The sequence below is a fragment of the Tamandua tetradactyla genome, chromosome 6, assembly GCF_023851605.1.
Source record: "Tamandua tetradactyla isolate mTamTet1 chromosome 6, mTamTet1.pri, whole genome shotgun sequence".
NCBI classification, from domain to species: Eukaryota; Metazoa; Chordata; class Mammalia; order Pilosa; family Myrmecophagidae; genus Tamandua; species Tamandua tetradactyla.
This window is the reverse complement of record NC_135332.1, coordinates 177,225,374-177,253,037: the sequence shown is the minus strand read 5'-3', so window position 1 is coordinate 177,253,037 and position 27,664 is coordinate 177,225,374. Positions and strand designations below refer to the sequence as shown.

At 54.4% G+C, this 27,664-nt stretch overlaps 1 protein-coding gene across 2 annotated transcripts in view; it reads left to right on the top strand.

Moving 5' to 3' along the window:
* Positions 1-27,664, top strand: part of NDRG1 (N-myc downstream regulated 1) — a 48,296-nt gene that overhangs the window by 12,160 nt on the left and 8,472 nt on the right. For both annotated transcript variants that reach the window (XM_077167735.1, XM_077167736.1), the window contains 9 exons: positions 4,364-4,399; positions 13,447-13,552; positions 15,742-15,862; positions 18,832-18,894; positions 19,487-19,547; positions 20,583-20,669; positions 22,806-22,862; positions 25,195-25,298; positions 27,136-27,192. In XM_077167735.1, the coding sequence (XP_077023850.1) occupies positions 4,364-4,399; positions 13,447-13,552; positions 15,742-15,862; positions 18,832-18,894; positions 19,487-19,547; positions 20,583-20,669; positions 22,806-22,862; positions 25,195-25,298; positions 27,136-27,192 (692 nt within the window). The remainder of the gene's footprint in view (positions 1-4,363; positions 4,400-13,446; positions 13,553-15,741; positions 15,863-18,831; positions 18,895-19,486; positions 19,548-20,582; positions 20,670-22,805; positions 22,863-25,194; positions 25,299-27,135; positions 27,193-27,664) is intronic.

Genomic DNA, 27,664 nt, shown 5'->3' with positions numbered 1-27,664 from the left:
ACTCAGCCTCTCCCGGTCCAGGTCCCCACCTGTGAAATGGTTCTCTGAGACTTGACGGGGTGGCTTAGTCCACTGGGGGCAGTTACAGCCCTGACAGAGCATGCTGTGCAATGAGGAATTCTGTTGTTAATTGTCATGATTATCCTTTTGGTCAAACTTCTCCTGTCCACAAAAGTCCCTCCCTGGGGCCTGAGCTGCAGGGTCCTTTGCTGGCTCCCTGCTCCGATGTGAACAAGGCTTTACGTTTGCACAGAGGTCTTTGCATTTTTGAGGCATGTTCACAATGCACTTCACACTAGGCTGCATAACTGCCTTCATGATACAGCTCTCTGAGGCTAATTATATGCATTTTAAAAAATTAGCATGCACTGAGCAGGAGCCACGGGCTGGCTGTGGGCTGACCCCACCTCACGGGTCTGCGTGATGAGACTGTGCGGTCAGAGTCAGCACTAGGTGCTGTGATTGTCTCCACTGGACAGAAGTGGGAGCTGGGTCTCAGGGAGCTCAGCTTGTCCTCTGTCACAGTCACCAAGTGCAGGGCCCGGATTCAACCCCAGGCTACCTGACTTGGGTGGACTTTTTAAAAAAATGTAGGTGAAATTCGCACAACGTAAAATCAGCCATGTTGGTGGGCACACCTTGGTGGCACCCAGGTAGCCGTCATGTCCACCAGCTCCAGGGCACGCCCGGCATCCCCAGAGGCCCCAGGCCCGTCACGCAGGCACTCCCGCCTCCACCCCTGCCCCGTCTCTGGCCACCCCCACTCCGCCCTCTGTCCTCGTGGATCTACCCACGCCGGACATGCCACAGGAGTGGAGTCACATGACATGTGGCCGTCTGTGTATCCGTGTCTGGCTTCTCTCACTTGCACGATGTTTTCGAGGGCCAGGCACCTGGCGGGCCACATCGGAACTTCCTTCTTTGTTCACCTGAACAGTGTGGCCCAGACCCCGTTGTGCTCACCTGTCGTCCATCGGCTGGAACTTTAATTGAGCTTCTCTGTGGCTCTGCATGTGGCGGCCACTCTGTTTTAGGTCTTTGCTTCATGAACTCTTCATTACAAATGTGTGAGGCACTATCTGAATCCCCATTTCACAGATAGGAAAACCGAGTTTCAGCTGAGAAGGGAAGTGCCCACGTTTGTTTGGATCCATGGCAGAGCCAGGATTCCAGGCCAGGTCTCGGGTCTGCAGAAAGCTTGCTCGTGGCTCTGCCCTGGTGGTGGGCACACAAATTCTGCAAAGGGCCAGAGAGTATATATTTTAGGCTTTGCCCACCATAAGGTCTCTGTTGCAATAGCTCTTCTTGACTAATGTGCTGTGAAATCAGCCTTAGATGATATGTAGATGATCGGGCTGGCTGTGCTGCGATGAAATTTTATTTATAAAACCAGTTTGCTGACCCTGCTGTACACGATGCACACTACAAATCCATTTCCTGTTTACTCTGGCTCTGTTACGCAGTCTTTAAATGCACACACACACAGTAATATGCAGACATATCAATATATTCTAATTCCCCCCTTTTAACAGCCGAATGAACAAGTATACTATCCCTTACTTTGTTCACTTACCAATGTGTTTTAAAGGTCTTCCCATCATCAGTTCTTAGAGGGCTTCTCTTTTCTCTTTCTAGCTGCATCGTTTTCCAACAAGTTTATTTAGCTAGTGCCCAGCATATGGACACTCGGTTTCTTTCCAATCTTTTGCTGGCATGATCGTCCTACAGTATATTTTTACACTCGTACCTTCCATGTTCACCATTTCATCCATGTGCTGGTGTGGCTCTAGGGTAAATTCTCAGAAGTCGAATCACTGGTCAGAGGGAAAGTATGTTCTTCAATGCAGACTTTATATATTTCATGCACCTCACGGGATCCTTCAACTATTTTATTTTCCTAAGAGATCGAGTCCAGGTCACAGGGAAGTCTGTCTCTAAGTGGAGAGTCCCCTTCCTTTCATGGCTTAGAAGGAAGTGTATTTCTTCCGCTTCCTTAGGGTGACTTAGCAAAGTAGTTTTATAAACATTTATCAATTTATTTTTTAGAGCAACTGTAGGTTTATAGAAAAATAATGAATGAATTCCAAAATCCCCATATACCATTCCTCACGCACACAGTTCTCCCTGTTAGTAACACTTTGCATTAGTGCACAACTGATGAAACAGTAGTGTGGTAATTATATTTTTAAATGGTCAGTAGTTTACCTTAAGTTTCACTCTTAATTGTTACAACTATTTTTAAAAAATTTTCTTTGTGATAATATATCCAAGACACATAAAATTTCCCATTTTAGCCACTTTCCAGGATGCAGTTCCTTGCTGTGAATTACGCTCCCAGCATTAGGCTGTCGTCTCTTCACGTCTCACCATCCCTCACTGTCACCCTCATTGTCCACACGTGTTTCTAGTTAGGCTTGCTGTCCTCCATCCTGATCGCCACTGCACACTTGCTTATGATTTAAAGGCTGAGGGTATACAGAATGGCTTCACACACACACATTCATTGTCAGCACCTTTGCCTCCACCAGACTTTCCCAGACTCCCTCAGTCCTTAACCCTAGCCCAGGGGGTGTGAAGCTGTTTATCCCCCAGAAGCAGGAAGGCGTCTTTTATGTCAGTCTTCCAGCCCTGCTGCTGTGCAGGGCTCTGCTCCGCCTGCCGCACCCCTGGCACTTTGTCCTGCCGGCTTCCTGGTGGGCGGAGCTGGGTAACAGAGCCAGAGTAAAGAGGAAATGGATTCGTAGCATGCATCATGTACAGGAGGGTCAGCAAACTGGTTTTATAAATAAAATTTCATTGCAGCACAGCTAGCCCAATCATCTACATATCATCTAAGGCTGCTTTCACACCACATTAGTCAAGAAGAGCTATTGCAACAGAGACCTTATGGTTGGTGGGCAAAGCCTAAAATATATACTCTCTGGCCCTTTGCAGAATTTAGGAAACACACTTAGTTTCTAAGTGCATCTGCACTCCACCTCTGGGCCGAGAGGAAAACACGTGGCAGCACTCTTGGAAATCCTGGTTGAACGGGACGCCGAGCTCCTCTTCTGGGCCACACTTTCACCACTTCACACGGGACAAGGAACCTTTTCCTTTCATTCCGGGACCTGTCCTGTCTCTGCTAGCCCTGGTGAAAGATGGGCTTTGGGAAATTCAGAACGGCTGGGCTGAGGGAAATGCATAGAGGTCTTGGCTCTCCTTCTCCACCCATGTGCAGGAACAGCAAGGGGAAGGGAGGCATGCCTTGCAGGGTGTAGAGATGGCCATAACTGGGTCTGAAGTCCTGAAGAAGAGCAGGTGACACTGAAAGCACTGAGCTGGGAGGCTGTGGGAAAATAGGAATGACAGCACCCACTTCCCGGGGATGTCAAATGGACCCAAGGGAATGTGTGTAAAGTGACAGGTCTGGAGAAGGCATTCAGAAGTCTGCAGATGTGACCTTGATGATTGTTATGACTATATCCCTAATAGGCCCTGTCTCTGCCTGAATACCTTCAGTGATGGAGAGCTCACCCCTTCTCACTTCGTTATTGGAGAGTAGAGACTCATGTGTCACTAGCTCGGTGCCTTCTGAGCATGTCTTTGGACTTTACTGTCCTCATTTATAAAATGAGAATTATACCTGCCCCCTACAGTTACAGTAAAGTTAGACAGATAAATGATTATATATTCATGGGCTAAGTATTTGAATAAAGACTAGAAGAGGAACTGGGGGTCAGAGGGTGCTGCTGTGAGATATATGGTAATACACCCAAGAAGAAATAATGGCCAGGCTGACCTGGGTGGAATCAGCACGTGAAGAAGGAAGGGGATGGCTGTTTATTGCAGAGGAAACAGCATGTGCAGAGACCTGAAATTGGGTGCAGCCCTGTCAGCCTGAACATCTGCAAAAAGTTCAGGGTCTTTCAAATGTTGAGAGACACACAGAGAGAGAGAGAGAGACCGACAGTATTAAGAATGAGAGATTGGATTTCAATTCAGATGATGTGCAGCCATGGAAAAAAATGTAAGAAACAAAAGGATACGGTCAGGTTTGAGTTTTAAAAGTGTAACATATGGATTGGAGACAGGGAGACCAGTTAATAGGCAATTACAGTCCTGTACCACTTAAATTTGTGGTCACCTCAGACCTTCAGATCTTTTTTTCACTATAATCAGAATGGAATCCAGATAAGGTATCTGCTTTTCCGCTGGACTATTATCCTTTGAGATGAAAAGGAAATTCTCTCTTTGTGAGGAATTAGGCAGGGCCCACGGTGGGTGGAGAGTGGATCTAGACTCAGGGTTTGGAGAAGCCCTGGGAGTTCTAGCGACATCCGTCTGCCAGAGGAAACTGACCAAGTCTCTTTTCTATCCACAGACCATCACCGGACTCCTTCAAGAGTTTGATGTTCAGGCAAGTAGAGGCTGTGGTGCCCCCTGCCCTTTCCACGCCCTATCATCCCTCTCTCCATCTTTCCAATGGTTTTAAGCAGATTGTTTTTCACACGCAGCCTGGGGGAGGGGCGGAGGAAGCAGCCTCAGCTAGCTCCGGTTGTGTTGCTCCCTGTGAAAAGAGGACAGAGAAGCAGCGCCCTTGGGAAGGAGCAGGGCAGGGCTGAGGGTGTGAGCTGGCTGGGAAGGGTCGGGCTGGGTCTGCCCTGGGACCCGGGGAGGGGAGGGAGCGGCATAACTAAAGGCTTGGTGCTCTTGGCAGCTGCCCCGGAAAGTGAAACCAGGTTGCTCTGCAGTGTGCTGGCTCAGGCCCTGAGTGTGTCCATCCCTGCTCGGGGGTGGGGGGTGGGGGTGGGGGTGGGGCTCTGTCCAGGGCTTTGTCCAAGAGCAGGCTCGCAGCAGGGGAATGGGCTGGCCTCTCTCAGCCGGGCCGGTGTGAAAACACGAGGCTTGGGTCAAAACCTCAAGAACCGGAAGTCCCAGGCTCATTGTTCCCAATTTGGGTGGCCAGGCCCTGGGGTGGGGCAAGAAGCACGAGCACAGGGGGGCCTGTGGTCTCCACTGAGCAGAGGTGGCACCCATATGGGCAGGCCAGTGACAAGCTGAGATTTGCTCACCAGAACCTCTGCCTGCATGCCACACAGGTGTCCCAGCCACACAGGTGTCCTAACTGCACAGGTGTCCCAGCTGCACAGGTGTCCCAGCTGTGCAGGTGTCCCAGCCGCACAGGTGTCCCAGCCGCGCAGGTGTCCCAGCCGCACAGGTGTCCCAGCTGCACAGGACCCCCAGCCACACAGGTCCCCCAGCCATACACCCGTGCAACTGGGACACCTGCGCAGCTGGGACACCTGTGTGGCATGCAGGCAGAGGTTCTGGTATCCCAGACACACAGGTTTCCTTGATTTCTGTCTGACCCCCTGCTCTTCTCTGAGGACATGGCACCCTGGGGTGCGGCACTGATTTGTCCCGAACATGCAGTTCGTCCACTCTGGGCACCGGGCAGACATGCTCCAGCTTCCGCACCCCTCCCAGCCCTGGGGTCACCTTCCCGCCGCAGGGCAGCCTCCGCTCAGCCTGACAGCCGTGTGGGGTAGGGTCAGTGCTGGCCACGATAGTGGGAGGATCGCGACCCTCATTCGAATAGGGAAACGAGGCCATGGGGGTAGCCCTGGCATGGGAGCAGTTGTGTCTGCTGGGAAGGAGACCTGTGTCCTCATGGTGGTGTCCCATGCTCAGGCCTCCGCTGCTCCCTCCGCTGGGCAGGAGCTCAGCACTGACCAGCTCTGGGTCTCCCAAGACACCTGGCCTGGGGTATGGCATGTGCTCTGGGAGAGTTGGAGACGAGTGGATCCTAGAGGGATCCCAGGATTATCATGTCCAGCCTCTGATTTTACAGCCGGGGAAACCGAGGGACAGAAAGAGAGCGGGATCTGATTCGAATAATTTTCACCTTCTTGAGGACAGGCAGAGAGGCCCGCGGGCCAAGTGCAGCTCTCAGGGGCAGCCAGCTGGGCATCTGCGGCCGCAGTTGTCAGCGGGCTCTGCTGGTGAGCAAAGCAGAATGTCACAGCCCCAGGGGCAGATGATCATAGGACTGGGCAGGCCGGGCAGGGCTGTCGCTGCTTGGTAGGAGCCCAGTCACCTAATTTCTCTGTTGCTGAAATGCCACTGTCCCCCGTGTATGGAGCCCCCCACCCCGAGGAAGCATCTGGGGGGCTTGTGGTCGTGAGTCCCTGCGGCGTGCAGTGTTGTCCTTCCTGTCTCGGGGTCAGGGACACCCAGAGGCGGATTCGAGAGCCAGAAAGAGCTGCAGCCCCAGGGCAAGGCACTTCACCTCCCGTCAGCCTCAGTTTCCTCCTCTGACATGGGGAGAGTTGCTCCAGTCCTGTTTATGGGGCAGCGGAGAGAGGACGAGGGCAGGGCAGGGATATGCCATGTCTCAGGTCAGGGGCCACAGAGAAAGCAGCCTGTCTACCAACTCTTCTGTGGATGTTAAAAAACTTGGTGATTGATTCTGGAAAACCTCGAAGTGGATCTGTTCCCTGTGAAGGTGACCCGTCCCTCTTGTGTCCTCATGGTAGCTTGCAAGTCATATTTATTCAAGTCTGAGGCTCAGGCTGCTGAGCAGAGAATGGAAGGCAGAGGGAGGCAGAGAGGAAAGGCAGACACACCAGGAGACTAGCCATATTCCCGGCAAGAGGTGGCGATCCCGAGAGGAGCTGTGCAGGAGAGAAGCAGACAGCCGGAGTGGAAGCTACAGACTGCTGGTTAGAACTGGGAGTCTTAGGAATTGGTGATCTCTGCTTTTGCCCTCGTCTGTCTGGGAAGGCGGATGTGGGAGGCAGGGGGGAAAGCTGGCTCCGTAAAGCCCCGTTTGGGGCCTGGCCTGAGTTTGAATCTGGAGCTCTGTGCTGCGGGGTAAGTCACTGACTGTTTTTGCCTGCTCGAGACCCTGCTGGGCGGTTGTTGCACAGGTGAAGTGAATGAACACATGTAAAATACTTAGTAAGGTCTCAGCGCATAGGAAATGTGCTGGCGACGAGGCTGGTTTAGCAGTGTGGGCATCACTTAGACTAGCAAACTTTGTCACTTGGATTCGGCCTCTGGCCTGGATGCTGAGCCTTCCAAGGGCAGAGATAATTGATTCCCGTGGGCTGGGAATCGGGTCGATCTTGCCAATGAATCACAATGCATGAACTGCAGCGGCGAGGCGAATGACATATTGACAAGGTTATCACCACAGAGTCCTGGCGCTGCAGGTCAAATCTGGATTCGCTGCCTTCGATCTGGTTGACTTGTGGTTTTTACCAGGGTTACCCCAGATTTTCCCGTCGCCAAACCGAGGGTGTGGGTTGTGCTTCACAGCCTCGGAGGTCCGCTGGCCTGGGGGTCCTGCTGAAGGGGCGGAGAGGAGAGTGACGAGGGCCCAGGAGGACAGCGGTGGTGCCGACCCAGGGGTCCAGCCAGCCGGGCCTCAGGATGTCAGGAGAGTGACCTGCCTGCGGGGACTCCACCGAGGTCTGCTGAGCCCCCTGGGATTTCATGGATGGCAGCCTGCACCGCTAGCCCCCCTTTACAGATGGGGAGCCCGAGGCCTTCCTGAGGGCAGAGTGAGCGGGCTGCGGGAACTCGGCTGTCTGTCCCGGGCCATACCTCGTAACGCAGAGGCTCCGCTGGAAATGCCAACCCAGGGCCCATGAGGGAGACTGCAGGTCACCGCTGCCCTGTCTGTGCAGATGTAGAGAATCTGACGGGACCTCAGTGGGCCCTGATTTAAGCCCCTTGAGGCAGAGCTGACATAAGACTAGGGTCAGTGTGCTCCTGAGGGCATGGACGCTTCTGTCACGCCCGTGCTGGGTTCCTCCTCTGCTCATTGCAAAGGGCCCTCTGTCAGGCCAGAGCCTGGAGGGCCAGCGCTGCCTCTCTGTGCGTCCCCGAAAGCAGCCGGTGTTCTTTCTTAGTTGATTTTTAGATTTTTCTTAAACTTTTTATTTCGAAATAACCTCAGTCTTACAGGACAGTTGAAAAAATATTACAAAACCACTGCAGAGAGCTCCAGTATATCCCCTACAGTGTTATTTGTTGCAAAATATTTGGTACTTCAGCATTTTGACTAATTCCGGCAGACCCTCCCTTCCTTTCCCAAAGTGGTCAAGAATTTAAGCCCTTTTCTTTTCTTCCTTTTTTTAAATTTTTTTGGTGTGGATCAGAATGCACAGTGTAGCCCATCACGCAGCAGGGAGAAGCCATGGAGGAACCTGTGGCTGGGCAGTTGGGTGGCCTGTCTCGGGGGACGGCCCAGCTGCCAGAGCAGAGGGCATTGCATCATATATTGCCCTAACTGACATCGTCTTGGGGGGTGTTTGTGGGGGCCTGGGCGATGTCTCAGGGCACACTGCGGGGTGCCCAGGTGGGTGAGGTTCTGCCAGCAGATGGGAGGCCCTGCACCGAGCCCTCTTATCTGGGCCCAGTGGGGCTGCCGGCCCAAGGTGCTGTGGCTGCCGGGGGACAAGCTTGGTTTGAACTGGCTCTGCAGTCTGCATCAGGACTAGTCGTTGTGTTTGCAGATTTGGGGAGGGGGGTATATTTTGGGTTCCAGCTTATTTTCTTTGGCTGGGATTTTAGAGTCCAAGACTCTCAAAGCTGGCAGATGCCTTTGAGAAGATCCAGCCCTACCCGTTCTGCTCCAGGTGGAGAGGCCGAAGCCTGGGAAAGGAAAGACTGTGGAAGGCCACCGAGAGAAGGGGAGGGAAGGGTGAGTCTCTGAACGCCCACCCGTGGTCTCAGGGCTTCCTTGCCCAGGTGGGTGGTGTTACCATTGATCGATAACAAAACTTGGAGATGTTAAGGAGTTTGCCAAGGGGTTCTAGCGAGAGTCCTAGAAATCTAGTAACTGTGGAAGTCAGAAAAGCTGATGTCCCTTGAGCTCACCGGGACTTGGCTGAGACGAGTCCCTGCTGGGAGGTGCTATTACCATCCTCACTTTATATGGGGAAGGTCTGAAGCCCAGAGACCTTTGAAGGTGTCTACAGAGCATCACACAGTGTCGGGATAGGTAGCAAAGCCTCAGTGCTTCTAATTCACTCCTAACTCACAGGCCCAGTTGCTAGGATCTACCCTCTCCTGTTGGATTTGCTGTTTGTGGCACCTTCACCTGGATCTTTAGCTATTCAGCTGGTTCTGTGTGGTTTAGTTGCCATGGGGATCTGTTTGCATGCTGGCCAGCTCTATGGGAAGGGAGCTGATGTTCCCTCTGGCTGGAGGGGCAGGCGGGCAGGGTCTCTTGAGGTCTGGATTCCCAGCCTAGGGAACTGGGCTGGCCTGGGAGATGTCAGACTCTAATTTCTCTCCCTGGGGCTGATCTCCTTTCCTGCTCTTGGAAGCAGATCCATTCATGGGGAAAAATGGAAACAGTGACCTTTCACTAATTTATTTCGTTCTGCACAGTTGCTTCTTGTTTTGAGCCCCCTGACTGGAAGTGGGCAGGAGTCAGAGGCTTGGAAGTCCGCAACCCACCCTGTCCACCTCCCACCCTCCCCAGCATAGCCCATGGGACTTAGAGGAAACCCCGTGACAGATGGCAGAAACACTTATTTGGCTCAGCACAAAATGAGGCTTTGGAAAATAGAACCTGGGCTACTGTCCTGGTGGATTTCACAGTAGCTGGAGCGGGAGGGATGCGCCCGCCCACCCCCACTCGGCTCCTGGGCTCCGAGCTCCGTCCCTCGGCCCCTCAGCCTCAGCCAGGGCGCGCGCTCGGGCCTGGGTGCTGCCGAGAGACTGCAGCTGGCAGAACCCGGCCCTGGCGCAGCTGTGTCGTTTGCTGGCCATGTGTCCTCGGCTCTTTGTATGGACCTCCCGGGGCTTAGCTCTCTAATCTGTGAAAAAAAAAAAAGGAGTATCACTGGCCCTCTGGGAACACTAAATAAACTCAGCGTCAACTCCACAAGCAGGCTTCCTTGTGCCTGCACCAGCTTGGTGCATGGCCGCCACCCACGCTTCCTCTTCTCCCCAATCCTAGGACAACTTTCCTTCGAATTCTTTTTTTTTTTTTTTTTTGCGAGTGGACGTGCTTCTTTGAATGCTCTTTTGGGTCTTTGACTCCGAACCCTCCTAGCTACAGCAGGGTGCCCTTGGACAAACCCGTGGCAGCCTCAGAGACGCGCTGTCCCTTTGCAAGGCTGGGAAGAGAGCCCTGGCCACACCTGGCCTCACCTGGCCACACCTGGCCGCACAGTACTTGCTCAGTGAATGCTGGCACCTCGCGGGGAACTGCTGTGCCCCCCACACCCTCAGCCGGGCTTCCTCCCACTTGATGCTGCCCTGGCTTGATGGGAAGCACCCCAGGACCATTGGCCCCGTCCTCCCTACCCCTCATGCCCCCAAGACTGGAGATAAACAGTGTGTGTGTGTGTGTGTGTGTGTGTGCATGTGCCTGTGCTATTTTAGAAAAAGGTGGTGGAGGGAGAGCCCCTGGACTTTTATCTTGAGCCTCACTTTTCCCGTTATTTGACTTTCCTGTCTCAGCAGGCGTCTGACTCGCCCACATCAGCCTTCCTTTGCCTCTCCTTGCGTTTCCCCCACCTCTGGCTATGCCTTGACCCCAGAGGGTGCTAGACTGTGGGGAGGGGTGGCCCTGCTGGCCCCTGCCCGAGTGCCTGGGGGAGAGAATCGTTCTCTTCCAGCCCAGCGCGGTTAGCCTCCCGGGCCTGCTGGAAGGAGAGGATTAGAAGGGCAGCAGCTGCTGGTCCCCAGAGGCCCCTGGATCATCCGACTCGCTGGTTTAAGCATCAGGGCTGGCCCTTGTGGTTTGATGGTTGTCAGCTCCAGTGTGGTTGACCTAACAACTGAAGGGAAGCAAACGCTGCCGTTTGCAGACCTGGTCTTGGGAGCAGCTCCCTGGAGCCAGTGGGCTGATGCTGACCTCTGTTCACAGGCATCCTCTAGGGCAAGAATTCTCAGAAGGGCTTGTAACTTGGGCAAGGTCATGTGATGGGCGTATCACTAGGACTCCCGTCAGTCAACAGTTCCTTAAACAAGTAAATGTTTGTCCTTCTCACTGACCTAGAAGTCCTAGGACAGCTGGCTCTGAATGTCCCCCAGTCCCAGACGCCTGCCAGCTTCCAGCTCTACCGTCCCAAGCTGTCCTCAGGCTCACATGATGGCTGCTGAAGCCCCAGGCGTCTCATCTGTGTTCTACGTGGGAAGCAGGTAGAAGAGAGAATGGGAAAAATCAAAAGGCCAAATCTGTGTCTTAAAAAAAAAAATTATGCTGGAAGCCTCAGCAAGTTTTGCTGACATCTCAGCGTCCCGCCAACCATCTCTGGATGCAGGGAGTCTGGGAGGGGACGGTTTTACAAGGCGCATTGTTGGTTGGTACAAAATTGAACTTGTATTGTATAAAAGAGGAGAAGAACAGATGTTCTGGAGGGCAGCCAACGTCGCCTGCTTTAGTTTATGAAGCTCACAAGCCAGGACTGACAGCAAAGGGAGGAAATGATTGAAGACTGCATGGTGGTGGGTGCTGTGCTCACCACGTCCCAGCTTGCGGGCAGTGCACTGTGTAAATCTGCAAGTTCCTCTGTCCATAGCCGAGCCAGCTTTTCCCTCTGAGAAGTGGCAAATTTGTCCCCACGGGGACGGAAGGACAGAATGTTCCTTTGGGACTAAAGAGGACAAAGGTGTGTGTTTGGAGCATTCCTATTTCCCCTTCTTGTCTTAGACACACTCCTCCTGGCTTTGGTCAGTGGTCCTGAGTGTGAGCTTAGGGGACAGGACCTGGAAAGGGGCAGTAATTAAATAAGCATTTGCAATTGTGGTAAGCCCCACGGAGAAGAGAGCCAGGGAGCCGTGTCAGGGTGCCGCAGGTGGTGGTGAGGGTCTCCCTGAGAAGTGACGTTGTGTCAGGGTCTGTCCTAAGCTGACACACCTGCAGACAGGACCTGCACACGTGCCGTCTGGGCCAGATGCACGCTGTAGGGTGACGGGAGGAGGCGATGTTTCTCTATACTGTAAGCCACTATGCCTCAGGATGTGTTTGTGGATTTATAGTCCTTTGGAGATGCTGGGGAGAAAAAAGTGATCTTCTGTCTCTTGAATAAATGTGGGAAACTAGATGCGTTGCATTCCCCTTTGAGGGGAGTGCGTGTTACAGAGTCCATGCTCCCTTATCCCTTTCTTCAGGGGACACCCACCACAGAATGTAGGACAGAGAAGTTAGAGAGCCCAGGCTTCGGGCAGGGACTGTCTCTAATTTCAGTCCTGCCCCACCCTTCCAGCTGTGACCTGGGGCAGGTCCCGTCTCCACCTCATCTGCAGCCTGTGGACGGTGCTTCCCCCGAGCGGCCGCCGGGCGAGGTGTAGGCGCAACCTTGCTGCGGAACCCAGGCAGGGACGAGGCTCACCGCCATGACTCGCGTCACCTGCATCCCTGAAAGGGGACCTTCAGACTCTGCCGGAGCAAGTGGGAGAACGTCCGGGCAGGCTGTTGGGTTCTCCCGCGTCCCCCTGATCTCCTGAGACCTGGCTCTGACTGTGTGGGGGCTTGGGCAGGTGGGGGTGTGTGGCTCCCAGTCCTGCGGAGGAGGCCCCCGGCGAGCCCCGGGGCGGGGAGAGACCCAGGGCGCCCCGTGCTCTGGGTTCCTCCGTGGCTGTCTTTGGAGAAGGGTGGGGGACACTGGGTGATTTCTTCCAGCCGACACACTGGTACCTCATTCCCACGGGGACAGACGGGCATACCAAGAGAGGACAAGAGGGATGTGATCCTCTTAGGGGCGAGGGCACGAGGGAGGGTGGATCTGGCATCCGCTAGGATTCACTGGCCAGAGCAGGTCAACTCAAAATGGTTTAAGTGGACATTTGTTGGCCCACATAACTGACAGTCTTGGGTGGTGTTTGCGTCAACAAGACTTGCTTTCTCTCTTTTCCATCTCTGGGCTGGTTGTATTTTCAGACAGACCCTTGCCTCATGGTAACAAGATGGCTGCATGCAAATCTAGCCATCCCAGTTTGGCTAGGTGAAGTCTAATCCACTTCCTACTAGCTAACTTTTCCCAAACCAGTCCCTGTAGCTGGAAGGGGGGCAACACTAATTGGCTTAACTTGATCAGCAGACCTACTTGGACTGAGGGTGGGAGTAACTGGGTTCCCCGTGGAATCTGGGAGCTCTTCTTGGAACTGGGGTATGAATTTTAGGGAGCTTTAAACCAGGTGAGATATGGGAGCAGATGCTCAGGGAAGCTGACTCTGCTTTCCAGAAGGAGGAAACTAGTTACTTGTCGAGAGTGCCCCTGGGGCCGGTGCCTCCCCGAGTTCAGGGCTTCATCTGAGCCAGGACTCAGCCTGGCTGAGCGTCCTCCCCCTCCCTTGTCCCTGGGGTGCTTTCCCCGACCAGGGAGATGTGACCCTGAGCCCAGGGTGTACTCGCGCTTCCTCACCAGTGGGCAGTGCGGCCGCACAGCCACGGCGCAGCCCGCCTGACAAGCCCTCCTGTCCGCTCTTCCTTCCCAGGAGCAGGACATCGAGACCTTGCACGGCTCCATCCACGTCACCCTGTGTGGGACCCCGAAGGGGAACCGGCCCGTCATCCTCACATACCATGACATCGGCATGAACCGTGAGTCCGGGGCCGCGGAGGGCACAGGGCATGGGGGCCACGGGGTAGGGCCTGGCTGCTTCTTTCCTCTGGCACCCCCTGGAGTGGTTCTTCTGGAAGAATCCCTGTCTCTAGCTGGAGACCAGAATGCATGGTCTCCAATAGCAGGCGTGAGGCCTGCTATTGCCTGTGAGCCCTGTGCTGCTGTCTGTCTGTCTGACAGTGATTTCTTTTTTAATTGAAGTGTATAATTCAGTGATTGTTAGTATAGTCACAGAGTTGTACAACCATCGCTGCCATTGATTTTGGAACATTTTCATTATTCGAAAAAGAAATCCCATCTTCTTTATCCATCACTCCCAATTCACCACCTCCACCCTCAGTCCCTGGCAACCAATAATCTACTTTCTGCTTTTATGGATTTGCCTATGCTGAACCTTTATATAAGTGGGATCATACTATATTTGGCCTTTTGTCTGGCTTTTTTCGCTTAACCTAATGCTTTCAATGTTTGTATTCATCAGGGCTCTCTAGGGAAACAGATCCAACAGGAGATCTCTATAAATATGAGATTTATTAAGCTGTCTCACATAATGGTGGGGATACACGAGTACAAATGCACAAGTGAAACTCTGATGAAGGTCTTTGATGAATTCTGCAGGAGAGGCTGGCTGGCTGAACTGGAGAGAAGAGCTCTCTCCTGACTGCTGAAGTCATCACCTCCCTTACAGCTGGTGGGATTCTCTCACTGGGGAAGACACTCCCCTTAGTTACTGATTGTAGATGTAATCAGCCGTAGATACAATCAACTGGCTTATTAACCAGCCACGAAATGTCCTTCTAGTAATGATCAGGCCAGAGCTTGCTTGACCGGACAACTGGACACCATCACCTGGCCAAGTTGACTCATGAACCCAACTATCGCAAGGTTCATCCATGCTATAGCATGAATCAGAACTTCATTCCTTCTTGGGGCTGAGTAATATTCCACTGTATGCACACGCCTCATTTTATTTATCCATTTGTCAGTTGATGAACATTCAGATTGTTTCCACTTTTTGGCTGTTGTGAATGATGTTGCTGTGAACGTTCTTAAGGTTATCAGGAAGCCTGATCAATGCGGGTTCCCGTTTTTCAGAGACAGGAATGGAATATGATCTACTTAATGTTAAAGTTTGCACAGAACAGAGGTGAAGCTCTGCGGTGACTCAGGAGGCACTTAGAGACCTTCTTGGCCCAGGAATCTTTGTGAACTCAAGTGTTGTAACCTGGTTGCCTGCTTGATTTTTTATCAGTAGGTTGCCTGAATTACATTTTTTTTTAGCAGGGATGATGTCAGTCACTGAAAAACACTTTTCATATTCATTTTCCCTTTCTTTTTTCTCACTTCTTCTTTGTATCCATTAGGTACCAAGAACCATGCTAGGTACTTTGATTTTGCATCATCTGTTTTGTTAGATACAGACAAAAAATGGAATTGCATATGGTGCTCTTACGCCCCCATTTTAGAGAGCTCGTTGTTCGTTAGTGCCGGTCACAGACTGCTGTAATAACAGAGCCCGCGAGCTTTGTGAGCATCACGTGCTGTTGGCCAAGACCCAGTCTTATGCCCACATCCAACAGGAAGGCTGGATACTGCCGTCCAGCTGTGCGCCGGCAGGCCCGGGCGGTGGTGGGGTGGATAACCTGCCCTGGCCTTGGGCCTTCGGCTCTCAGGAGACTCACCTGAGGCCACGTAGGAAGTGGCAGGTCCCGTACCTTGTCCATGATGTGTGTCTTTGTTTGAAAGCTGTGCGTGCTTTGGCCAGTACCCCAGATAGAGGGTGAGGGAGCCCAGGGAGAAAGAGCCCCACACAGGCCTGGTTCCTGCTGGCCCATCACAGCCCTCACAGCAAAGGAAGCCACAGCAGCCGGGACAGGAGCCCTCTGCCCTCTTCCCAGAAGCCCCCTTCGTGAACTACAGGAGGCCTGAGGCCCATTCCCCAGCGTGTGCAGTGGGGTTCACTGGCCCTCTCTATCCCGTACCCAGTCCCCCACTCCTTGATCTTTTCTTGCCTGTTATAACAGAGGAAGTGGGACAAGAAAACGAGTGACATGCACCCCTTCCTGGAAGTTCTTTGGGAATGAAACAAAACCAGTGCGCCTTGCCACGTGAGCAGTTCATTTACTCTCCCCTCACCTTCTTCATTTCTCTCCTGCTTGTTCTCCAGACAAAACCTGCTACAACCCTCTCTTCAACTCCGAGGACATGCAGGAGATCAGCCAGCACTTTGCCGTCTGCCACGTGGATGCCCCCGGCCAGCAGGATGGTGCCGCGTCCTTCCCCAGCGGGTGAGAGGCGGGAGCTGGGCCGGAGAAGGACGAGGCGCAGAGCCCGGGCAGGTGACACCTGGCTTGTTTGTCGGCAGTCACGCCGGGCAGTGCCTACAAGACTGAACAGCTGGGAGAAAGACCCAGAAAGCTGGGAAGCGCCAGAAAGGGAGGGAAATCGTCTTTATGGCGCGCCTGCTGTAGGCTGGGCCTGATCATTTCAAACTTAGTATGCCATTTCACGTAGTCCTCACAGCGGCTCTGTGTGCTTAGCCCCAAATTCCAGATGGAGAAACAGGCCTGGAGGGGGTTGCTACCTTCTCAAGGTCACACAGCCAGGAAGTGGGGGAGCTGGGACTTGACTCTGTCTGTGCACGGCAGGACGCGCACGCGCTTTGGAGCCTCTGTGCCTTCTAGGTGTCTGCACTACCTGAGATTTTTGGGAGTCTGAGGTCAGGATGTCTGATTGAGGCGGGCAGTTGGCAAAACGTTTTGGAGGAAGGCAGACCTTGCGGGGATACTTCCTCCTTCTGTCTCTCTCTCCCCCACCGGTGTCCTGATTATCGCAGGTAGAAGCAGGTTCTCAGGTTTAAAGTCTCCCTGAAGTGCCTTCTCAGCATTTACAAACAGATAGGCCTTCTCTCTTTTTTACTTTGTAGTGTTGGGAGTGACCTTTAATAATTAACCTTTGTCAGAGAAGAAGGGAGGGACTCCAGCTCCATGGGGTCCGGTCCAAAAACTAAATTATTAATAAAATGGGACTCGGTTAACTGTTCATCTGGTTTCAAGTGAGAGGTTTGTCAGCAAATCCATCTCTGAATCTGAACTGCTTGAGATGGAACGCCGGGTCAGAGCTCGCCCTGGGGAGTTCTTAAAATACTGAGTCCTGCGTCCCATCCCTGGGAACTTTCCTTCCATTGATCCTGAGACCGAGAGAGAGAGCCCGGTCCCCCGAACCCCCAAGTGCACCAAGTGGCTGCCCCGTGCAGCTGGTGGGGACACTGGCCACACAGAATCCAGCTCTTTCTGCTCCTGGGGTGGGGGTGTTGTGCCCAGACCCTCTAAGCGTAAGCTCCCTCCACGCTGGGCCAAAGCAGCAAAGCAGGTGTGCGGCCCTCCTGGCTGGGCTCCCTTTATCTCTGGAGGCCATTTCCTGCCCTGGAGGGACTCTGTGTATTGAATCCTGTTGCTGCCTTGCTGTGCACCCAACCCCAAGGGGCAGGGAGAAAACAGATGCCCCTGAAATTGAGTGGCATCCCCAGGATCTCGCGTTGGGGGGCTGTTGACTCCAAACTGAGCTGTGTCCATTTCAGAAAGAGCCTGGAAAGACGAGATGTCTTGATTTCTCTTCTCCCCTAGGCACTCTCCCTCAGTTCAGTGGTCATACCAGGTGCATTCTTTCTGGCCCTCTCTAGGACATGCTGGTTTTCTCACTTGAATATATTTCCTAGACTCTTCACTTAATGTCCCTTCTTCCAGAAAGCCCTCCTTGACCACTCAGTCAAGAGTGGGTCTCCCTGGATCAGTCCTCCACCCCCAGCAGTCTGTGAGTCACCTTCGTAGACTCTGTTCTGAGTTATAGTCGCCCCTGGGCTTACTCATTAGGCCCCTCCTGGCCGGCCCGGGTCTGCTCTGCTCCCAGGGTCTCCCCATCCTCACAGGCAGCCTGGCCCGAGTGAGTGATCAGTGACTACTTTGTTGAAGGACCTAGTTCCTGCCTGTTCTGATCCCCCTCCCCGAGGTTAAATTTGGGATCACCTTCTAAGCAACGCCAGCCCCCACCTGCCACCTCCTTCTTGTTTTTATGACATCCTAGACCCAGGGCCAACAAACAGTCACAAAGGGGCGGCTTTTCTGGCCGATCACCCCTTGCTCTGGTGAGGTTTCTCAGCAGCCCCTCCCAGGGCCTCTGCCCTGAGGACAAGGTTACCGCACCTGCATCAATAAGGGTGGCCTTCGGGCTCACAGGCAGGGCCTGGAGGAAGATAATTCTTTGAGTTCCTGCTGGCGAGGCAGGAAAGCAAACGTGGAGGAGCTCTGGAGTGGGGGCTGGTGGGTGGTGCCTGCCTGGGAGCGGCCGCTGGCTTCTGGAAGGTCCTTGGAAACTGAGCCCGTGCTTGCTTCAGAGGAGGCAGAGGGAAGCCCTGGGGAGGGAAGCAGGGGCGCTGCAGGGCAACCTGGAAGGAGAAACCTGGTTTCAGAGGGACACACTGGGGAGCGGGGCATGGAGGGGCTGTTCTGGGCAGAAGCAGGGGTGTCGGAGGCACTGGGAGAAGCCAGCCTGCGGAGTGACTTGGGAGGACCTGGGGGGTTGGAGATGGGCACGCCGATGCGAGGGGCCAGGGCACAGAGGGGAGGGAACAAAGAGCCCCCCTCTTTTCCCTGCTGAGGGCCAGGTGGCCTGCTGCATTCAGGAGACTGGGTGAGGTGCCTGTGCCAGTCTGCATCCCAAGCCCCTGCTAGAGTATCTCCTGGGTAGGAGGAAGTGACGGGAGGGAATTCCCCATAGCCAGGAATGCATGCCTGCTTCCTGGCCTCCTTTAGGGCAGCAGAAAAGGCTGTGAGTGAGAATGTGGGCCTTGGAATCCTGAGATGCCACTTGAGTCCTGGGTTCAAGTCCTTGCTCTTTGTGGGGCCAAGACACCACCTCTCACCTCTGCCATCTTCATCCTCGTCACATTGGGGGAAATCGGGGCAACCCCGTAGCGCTGTCGTGAGGATGGGGTGAACTTACGGTGCTTTTAAAATGCTTCGCAGGGGGCTTGGAGCCTCGGAAGCAGTTGAGAAGTGGTATTAACTTAAAAAAAGTAGGAGAATGAGGAGGGGGCGAGCCGTGCCCCTGCCCAGTGGGGCAGGCGCTCGGGTGCCGTGGGGCGCTCTGGGGAAGGGTGCCCAGGGGCCCAGGCCGAGTTAGGTTTGCTGCCCGGCCGGCTGTGTGGATACCCCACTCCACGGCCCGTGCTGACAGCGCCTCCATCTCCTGCCCCAAGGTACATGTACCCTTCCATGGACCAGCTGGCCGAAATGCTGCCCGGAGTCCTTCAGCAGTTCGGGTAAGAGTGCAGGCTGAGCTTCCCGCTGTAGCAGGGACGCGCGGCTGGCCGCACGGTTGCCCATCTCGGGCCTGGACACTCAGGTCTAGATCGGGGCTTAGCCATTAGGGAAGAGAGCTGCAGGCCACGCTTCCCGAACGTGACCCGCCGTGGCCTGGCGTCGCCCTGGCCTGTCTCCCGTCGCTTCAGCCTTTGTCCTTGCGGGAGTAAGTCCCCGCAGGCCGCCACTGCCACCGCCACCGGATGCCCCTCCCCGGCCCTTCCCCGTGCTCTCGTTTCCTTCTAACCCGGCCTTGACCGTGAGGACAAGGCCACAGGGTTCTTCCCGCTTTATTTTCCTCCCAAGCCTTACGGTCCCAAGTAAGGCCCCGGAGCGGAAAGGCTCTGCGCTAATGGGGCTTCTCGTAATGTCAGTCTCCGGGCCCCATGGCGGCGGCCGGGAGGGAAGGAAGGAAACCAGGACGAGCCTCTCCAGGGCCAAGGTCTTCTGAGAAGTCCTATAGCTGATGCCTGTCGGGTCCTCGGGGCCACCGAGGGGACTGTCCGCGCCCCTCCACCCCCCCAGCCCTCACAGGCCCCCTTCTGCCCCCAGGCTGAAGACAGTCATCGGCATGGGCACCGGCGCCGGCGCCTACATCCTGACCCGCTTTGCTGTGAGTTCTTCCGCGTTCTTTTAAACTTGCATTTTAAGTAACAACATTAGTTCAGGATTAAGGAGGAAACTTGAAAAAGCATTAAAAAGCCCAGAAGGAGAACGAGGCATTACCCATAGCACCGTCTCTCAGGGAATAGGCACCGGAGAAACCGCGTCCCATGTCCCCGCGCGCTGGAGAACAGGTGCTGTGCGTGCATGTCACTCAGCTCCCCGGGCCTGTCTTCTTCCTTTATAAAATCCTCCACGACCCCATCTTTTGCCATCTTCTCTGTTCATTAGAAGCCTATTTGGACAGTTCCTCGTGGCACTGAATATCCTGCCAGTGTCGTTTTTCTTTTTAATAGCGGTGCATTCTCTTGTAGTGAGGGCACTTGGGATCCTGTGTGATTCTAAAGTAGAACCAGAGAAACAGGCATTAACCTGACAGTGGCCACTTACATCACCCGGGGCCCAAATCGTGGGTACTGGATCCCTGTGTCCTTAATCAAACGATTGTTTAAACTGCAGTGAACTTCATTTTCATCAGCCATAATGGATTTCCACTGCCTGTTGTGTGCTCGGCGTTGCTAGAGGCTAGAAACGCTGGCATGGATACAAATGGTCTGGCCGTTTAGGCTGTGAGCAGATAAAAAGCAAACAGACGACCTTGACTGTATCCCAGGTGTCCTAGCCACACAGTTCTTTCTGCTGGCTAAGAGCTGTTGGACCTTTGATGTCAATGGTCTGTTACACCCATTTGACAGCTGGGCAAGCTGAGGTTCAACAAGGGCCCAGCAGGCCTGCAAAGCACATGTCCTTTCCCTCGGGGCCTCCTCTTCCCACGCCCTTGAGGACCCTCGTCCAGGCTCTGCTGCCTGGAACTGGAACCTCAGTTTTGCTAGGGTGGGACTGAAGGCTCTTGGGGGAAGGAAGGGGGACCACAGCAGCGGCCTAATTTCCTGGGTATTTCCCCTTGAGCTTTACTTTTACACTGAGCATTACAGGTGCTTCAGGGAGCCAGGTTCTCCCTCTCACCTCTCGCCTTGGATTGCAGCTGAACAACCCTGAGATGGTGGAAGGCCTCGTCCTCATCAATGTGAACCCGTGTGCGGAAGGCTGGATGGACTGGGCGGCTTCCAAGGTGAGGCTGGGCCTGGGGCGGGCGGGTGGGCCCCCGCGTGTAGACGTGCAGGGAGGTTCGGCCGTCTCTGCCCCGGGGAGCAGAGAAGCTTAGAGACACCCCCCAGACACCTAACCTTCCACCATCCCCCCAGCTGCCCCCAGCAAACAAAGCCACTTTTCCTCTGCTTTGCTCAGAACACTGAACATTACCTTGCCTACTTGTCATTCGGAATAGGAGTGTCATATCCAAAGGGATTCCACTGTGCAGGCCTGAGCCAGTTCTGACTAGCATAGCTCAGGTTAGTAAGTCTCTGCTGGGCGCCTCACCTGCCCTAGGGTTTGTTCTAGATGCTGAGGATAAAAAGATGAACAAGGCAAAAACTTCTAATCTTAGGAAGGCATATATTAATGTTGGAAAAGAAATATATATTTTGTTGCTCCAATGTGCCACTTCATTTTATGATAATGACAGCTAGTGACACTTATTCTCCTGGGTAGTAGGAGACCTGGAGTTCAGACTCTGCCGTGCTGGGGCTTCACCTCTGTGTTGTGCCCACTGCCTCCCCCGTGTTGGCAGGAGATACTTTCTCATTCAGCAGATGCTTGATGCCTGCCATGACCCAGCAGTACCAATGTTGGGGACACAGAGGTGAACAAGACATGGGCCTGCCCTTGGGCTCTGGGCAGGCAGGACGGGCTGCCTGGACAAAAGAGGCCCAGGTGTCTTGGGCAGCTCGGCTTTGACTTGTGTCCGAGGGTCCCTTGTGCATTTTTTTTGAATGATGATTGTTTTTTATCAGTGAGACCCCATTATTTGCCAAGTAGAGGAAACTGTTCAGTTGCAGCAGGACAAAGCTTTGCAAGGTGAAGCTGGGGTGATCCCGGCTTCTTTTTTTGAAAGTGTGTTTTTGCCAAGTTCAGGGTGGCTGTCGGGGGCAGGAGGTTTGCAGGGCTTAAAGTGGGGACGCCCCCCTCCCTGTTCCAGTCCTGGCTGCTCTTGTATTGCATTTCTTCCATGAACATTCTGCCAGAACAAAAGAGCCTTTCCCTCCTGCCTGCGTGACCTTCAGGAATGGAACACACTGCCTGGTTTTTTCCAGCAAAGGAAGTGCTATTCCAGTCAGGCACTTTGGCTCCCTGGTAGCTGTTCTGAGCCAGACTTGAGGGCTGGAGACACTGGTCACTGGCTAAAGTGCCGCCTGGGGGATATTTGTCAGGTTTCAGTATCCACACCATATCCTTCCTGCCAACCCCAGGCTTGGAAGAAAGACCCATGTCAAGTGCCTACCATGAGCCAGATGCTGGAACATCTGTAGATGCCTCGTGTAATCTTCCCCTTGACACTGTGACTCTGTAGTTCCCAGCACCCCCATTTCTGAGGCCAGAAGCTCTGCAGTGGGGATGGCAGGTCGGGACTCAGCTGCAAACTCCCAGGTCTACAGTTGTTCTCCTTTACCAGAGTCAGCACATGTTTATGGAGCTCCTGCTGTATTCCTAGTATTTATGGCATTTCTGCTGCATACCTAGCATTTATGGCATTGCTGCTGCATACCTAGCATTTATGGCATTGCTGCTGTATTTGTAGCATCTATGGAGCCCTGCTATATTCTTAGCATTTATGGCCACCTTGGTTTACACCTAGCGTCCTAATGGAGGAGAGGTAGAGGAAAGTCTTCAGAACCTTCAGTGACCTCAGTATATTCTGAGAGAGGAAACTGACTTGACGGAAAGGTAGATGATGATACAGGAGGTGGAGGCTGAGCAAATTCTGAGGTGCAGACTGGAGGACCTCAGTGTGTTCTTAAAAGTGGATGAGATGTTTTAGAAATGGGGTCCTTCTTGCAGAGGACCTGGGAAGCTTTTGGAGCTGGGAAGCTGGGAACAACTTGAGCCATCATTCAGCACGTGTTTAGTACCTCCTTTTGCAAGGGGCTCAGGGAGAAGGAACTGGATTGAAGAAGGAACCGGCCTTGCCTTCACGGGGCTCCAGGCCCATGAGGTAACGGGCCAGGTAGGCAAGCCCCTCCGAGGGGGGTGTCATCAAGGTTTGAGTGCTGGGGGAGCCCAGCGATGTCCCACAGGCAGCAGGATTGGGCCCACCTTGTCTCTCCTGTTAACTCCTGCTTCCTAATCCACCTGCTTTCTATCTCCCCAGATCTCTGGATGGACCCAGGCCCTTCCAGACATGGTGGTCTCCCACCTCTTTGGCAAGGTGAGTGCGTGGCCTGGTATTCTGGGTTTCTGGCATTCCAGCTGAGCAACTGCACGGCGCCCAGCCCGGGACCCTGTGGAAGGGGCTCAGAGACAAGGCAGAGTGGGGGCCACTGCACAGATGCCTGCAAAATGAAGCACCTGGTACCGTTCAGCATCATCAAGTCAGGCATTCTCTCTCTTTTTCTTTTTTTAATGTGGATTATTTTTATTGAGGAACAATGGACTGTACATAGTTCAAATATAAAATCTGACAAATTTTGACGTATCTATATAACCATGAAATCATCTCTGTCCTCAAAATAATGAACATGTGGCTCACCCCCAAAAGTTCTGTCGTGCCCCTTGGCAATCCCTCTTTTCCTCTTCCCCAAGCAACCTTGGAGCTGCTTTCTGGCACTACAGATTAGTTTGCATTTCCTAGATTTTTATGCGAATGACATCACATGCAAGGTTTTTTTTTTTTTTTTGGTCTGGCTTCTTTCATTTGGCACAATTAGTTTGAAGCCCATCCATGTAGTTGCATCAATCAATAGTTCATTCCCTTTTATTGCTAAATACTCCCTACTGGGGACATGCCACAAATTCTTTTTCCATTCACCTGTTTATGGAAATTTGCACTATTTCCAGCACTTGGCTTTTACAAATAAAGCCTGCAGCAAAGACGTCCATGGAGCTTGCTGTGTGCAGGGCACTGTCCTGAAGACTTGACCAGTAGTAACTCATGCGCTCCACCCAGAAGCCCTGGGGCCTGGCTGACAAGTGCTACTTCTGGTCCTAATCATGGATGAGGACATTGAGACCAGAGAGGTTAAGTGACTTGTGTTAGATCTCACAGCCAGGCACAAGTGGGACCAGGGTTGGAATCCATGAGTGGCTCCAGCATCCAGTCTCAGAGCCACTGCAGGACTCCGGCCGCCTGTGCCCCCGGGGCTGCCTGCCTGTGCTCCCCGGATTCAGCCCCCCGAGAATGGCCAGAACCAAGCCTGTGCAGCCAGCCTTTGCTGTGTGCTGTCCTCTCAGCCCCCGTTCCCGTACTCCATCCTGTGACCAGCAGCCCCAGGGGAGGCAGTGCTGTGCGCACTGACTGGAGCCCAGACTCTGCAGATGCTCTTGGCTGCCTGAGCCGGGGGCACCTGCCCCGTTTGCCCTGTGAGGGCCACAGACCAGCTTCTGCCTCTGCTGATCAAAACATGAGTGGCTGGCCCCAGGGAAGCTGTGCCCCCTGGATTTGGTCCACCTTCTTCTTTGCTTTACTTCCTAGTTCGTAATACTTTTTCTCCCCCACTGACTGTGCCGTCTGAAACTGATGAAATTTTGAAAAAAAAACGGAGTCATGATGTACATTTCCTTAGGGGAGGGGGAGAGGCTGGTGGGCCACCCACCCCTTGGAGGTGGGGCACGCCAAGTGGAGGTGGGATCTCTGCTGCCGCAGTCGCTGCAGTTGTTTTTTGATCTGAGACCCAGCCTGCCGCCTCAGACCGTTTTCCCCCTGATTTGTCTTTTCTGGGCAGCTGAGCTGTGTTACTGCAGTGATCCGTGGACTGTTTTGACGACAGCTTGGGCTTGGGGCTGGCTGTTCTTGGCTCCTGCCCCCTCCTGCTCTGTTTACCACTGATCCTATCAGGCCACTTGAATAAACCCACAGCGTCTGCTGATTTCCAGATGAGAAACAGCAAGCTCACAGTGGGTTTGTCCCAAATCACATTCAGAAAAGGAAGCGGAGAGAGGGCTGCTGAGGCTGCCCTTGGGCAAGGCCCTGGCCCGTCTCTGTGGGAACCCAGCTCGTCCTTCTTTCCGGCAACTTCCAGTTGCCTGGGTTGGTTTTGTTTTTCAAGCATGAAAAACTTCTTTTCAATTCTTCCCATGAAAAGATCTGCACATATTTCTTTGATTTGCAGCCTTTATTTTTCTGTTCACAAGGGGCTTTTGTGTGAACAACCTCAAGAAACTGCCCCAACCTGGTGAGGCAGGTAACACCCTGCCCCTTCTGTTTCTGAGAGCGCCGAGGCTTAGAGGGGCTAAGGGACTCACCCAGGGAAGGGTCAGTGATGGACGCAAGCTCTTGCTTCAGGACTGACTTCAATTCAGAACGCCCCGAATTGTGAGCCCAGCAGGCTGCGCTCCCCTTCCAGTCCTTTCTGGCCGACCTCCAAGTACCGTTTGGCAGCGGTGTGGTGACTGCTATTTCCAGGAGGTTCCTGTAGGGCTCCCCAGCAGTCTTGTGGCTCAGGGGTGGTGGCCTTCATGGTGTAGCTGACTTACCTGGGGGAGGGCTGGTGGCCCGCCGGGTGCCAGCCCTGCAGCAGCGTGTCGCGCCTCTGCCTGTGCAGGAGGAGATGCAGAGGAACGCAGAGCTGGCGCAGACCTACCGCCAGCACATCCTCCACGACCTGAGCCCCGGCAACCTGCACCTCTTCATCAACGCCTACAACAGGTGAGGGCGATGGGCCGCCCTGCGCGAGGGGGAGGAGGGCTGCTGAACTGGGGAAGACGCGGCCCCTGAGTTTGGGTAAAAGTGCAGGGTGTTCGGCAGGTCCTGTGGGGCCTGCTGGAGTTCTGAGCACTTGGCCGGGAGCTGAGCACTCAGCCTACACCCCTGGGGGCGCAGGGACCAGGGGCGCGCACTCAGCCTACAGCCCTGGGGACGCATGGGCCAGGGGCGCGCACTCAGCCTACAGCCCTTGGGGGCGCACGGGCCAGGGGCGCGCACTCATCCTACACCCCTGGGGGCGCACGGGCCGGGAGCTGAGCATCCAGCCTACACCCCTGGGGGCGCATGGGCCAGGGGCGCGCACTCAGCCTACAGCCCTGGGGAACGCATGGGCCAGGGGTGCGCACTCAGCCTACAGCCCTTGGGGGCGCACGGGCCAGGGGCGCGCACTCAGCCTACACCCCTGGGGGCGCACGGGCCGGGAGCTGAGCATCCAGCCTACACCCCTGGGGGTGCACGGGCCAGGGGCGTGCACTCAGCCTACACCCCTGGGGGCGCACGGGCCAGGGGCGTGCACTCAGCCTACACCCCTGGGGGTGCATGGGCCAGGGGCATGCACCCAGGGGGTTCAGAGGCAAATGCTTCCGAGAAGGGACGCCCCAGAGCACTCGGGGGGGGGGGGCAGGGGGCAGCTGGGGGGCTTTGGGAGGTGGTCATGCAGGGGTGAGGAGGGTCTCCACGTGGAGCAGGTCGCCATCTGGGGCTCAGCCGGGGGAGGGGGCGGCCGGCGCCACGAGGGTCAGCCCGGGACTCGAGCCTTCTCCACCTGCTGGTCGGCTCTGCCATGCACCATGGAGCAGGGGCTGCAATGAGCCCCATCAAGTTTGGGGTCGTCTCTCCTCAAATGTTAATAACCTCATTTCAGGAAGTGCATTTGTGTCTGTAACAAAATTTAGGATGTTTCTGCCTTATAATCATTACCACACCTCCGTGCTGAGAGAGACATTCCCTCTGCATAACCGCAGGGCTCAGCAGGGCATTTATTCAGCAGACACTGAGGGAGGCAGGCCTCAGGCTGGGCCATGGTGACACAGAGGAACCAGGAACAGCTACCAAAACCCCACAAGCTTGTTTGCCCTCAGGAAGCAGAGAAACACACTGATTCCCTGTGGAAACCCTGAGGTAGTGTTTGCCACTTACTGCTTCCCAGACACAGAGAGGGCTGGTTTTCTGGCCAAGGGCACATAGCCAGTAGGTAGTGGGGCATGATTTGAACCCAGCCCAGCCTGTCCCGCTCCAGGAAGAACCGAGGATGGAGCTTCTCCTCCTGAAAGCCCTGGCTGGTGAGGCAAGGCAGGTGCCTGCGGGGTTGATGGTGGGCGCTGGGCTGCACAGCCCACACTGGCCTTATATCTGTACAGTGGGAAGTTTTGGGGGGCTTCAGGACAAGTGAGGCAAATGCTCAGGTTTGAATTTTAAATGAGATGATTTGGTCTACTATAGAGAGGACTAAAGGTTGGGGGCAGGTTGGGAAAGAGACAAAGAGCTGGGGCCTTTTGGGAGGGCCCATCAGCCAGGCTGGGGAGAGGCTGCTCAGGAGCCCTGTGCAGGGGAGGGCATGATTTGCACTCTTGTAAAAAAAACACGCCCACATTGGGGACCGTGAGACGGGTTCCATGGGAAATGCTCGGGTCCTGCTTTGGACACGAAGAAGTTGTGGCTTTGGGAAAACCACGTGACCTGGCCCAGGTCGGGATGGGGGAATGGGGGGGTTGGCGGGTGGCCCGAATGGCAGGTGTTCTCTGGTGCAGGTGCTAATGACCTTTTCTGCCACCCACAGCCGGCGGGACCTGGAGATTGAGCGCCCCATGCCCGGAGCCCATACCGTTACCCTGCAGTGAGTTGTATTGCCCCCAAACCGACCGCCTAGGGGTGGGTGTTTGCCCCCTGTCCTTTCAGCCTTCCTCCACTTGCCAGTGGGGCCTTCTGAGCTTGGCAGGCTAGCCACACAGTATGGTCCGTGCAGACAGTATGCTCTCTGCCTGCGGATGGGGCTTCTCCCTAGGCAGGTGCCTTTAATTCCTGTGTCCACTCACCCAGGCTGGAGCCGGGAAGCGGACTGTGCGTTAGCCAGCATTTATTAGGCACCTACTTGGTGTTCAATGCTGCATGAGACTTTGCCTCCCAGAGCCTAGTATTTGATTAATAAGACACAGGACTCTCCCTAAAATGCTCCAGTAATCTGTGAGGAAAAGACATGGACATGACTAACTGTGAACCCAGTAACAATGACCGTGTATTTTTGTATTTTTGTCATCCCTGAGTGCCCCATATTCTTTGACACCCAAACCTTCGTGTCCTTTGTCAGT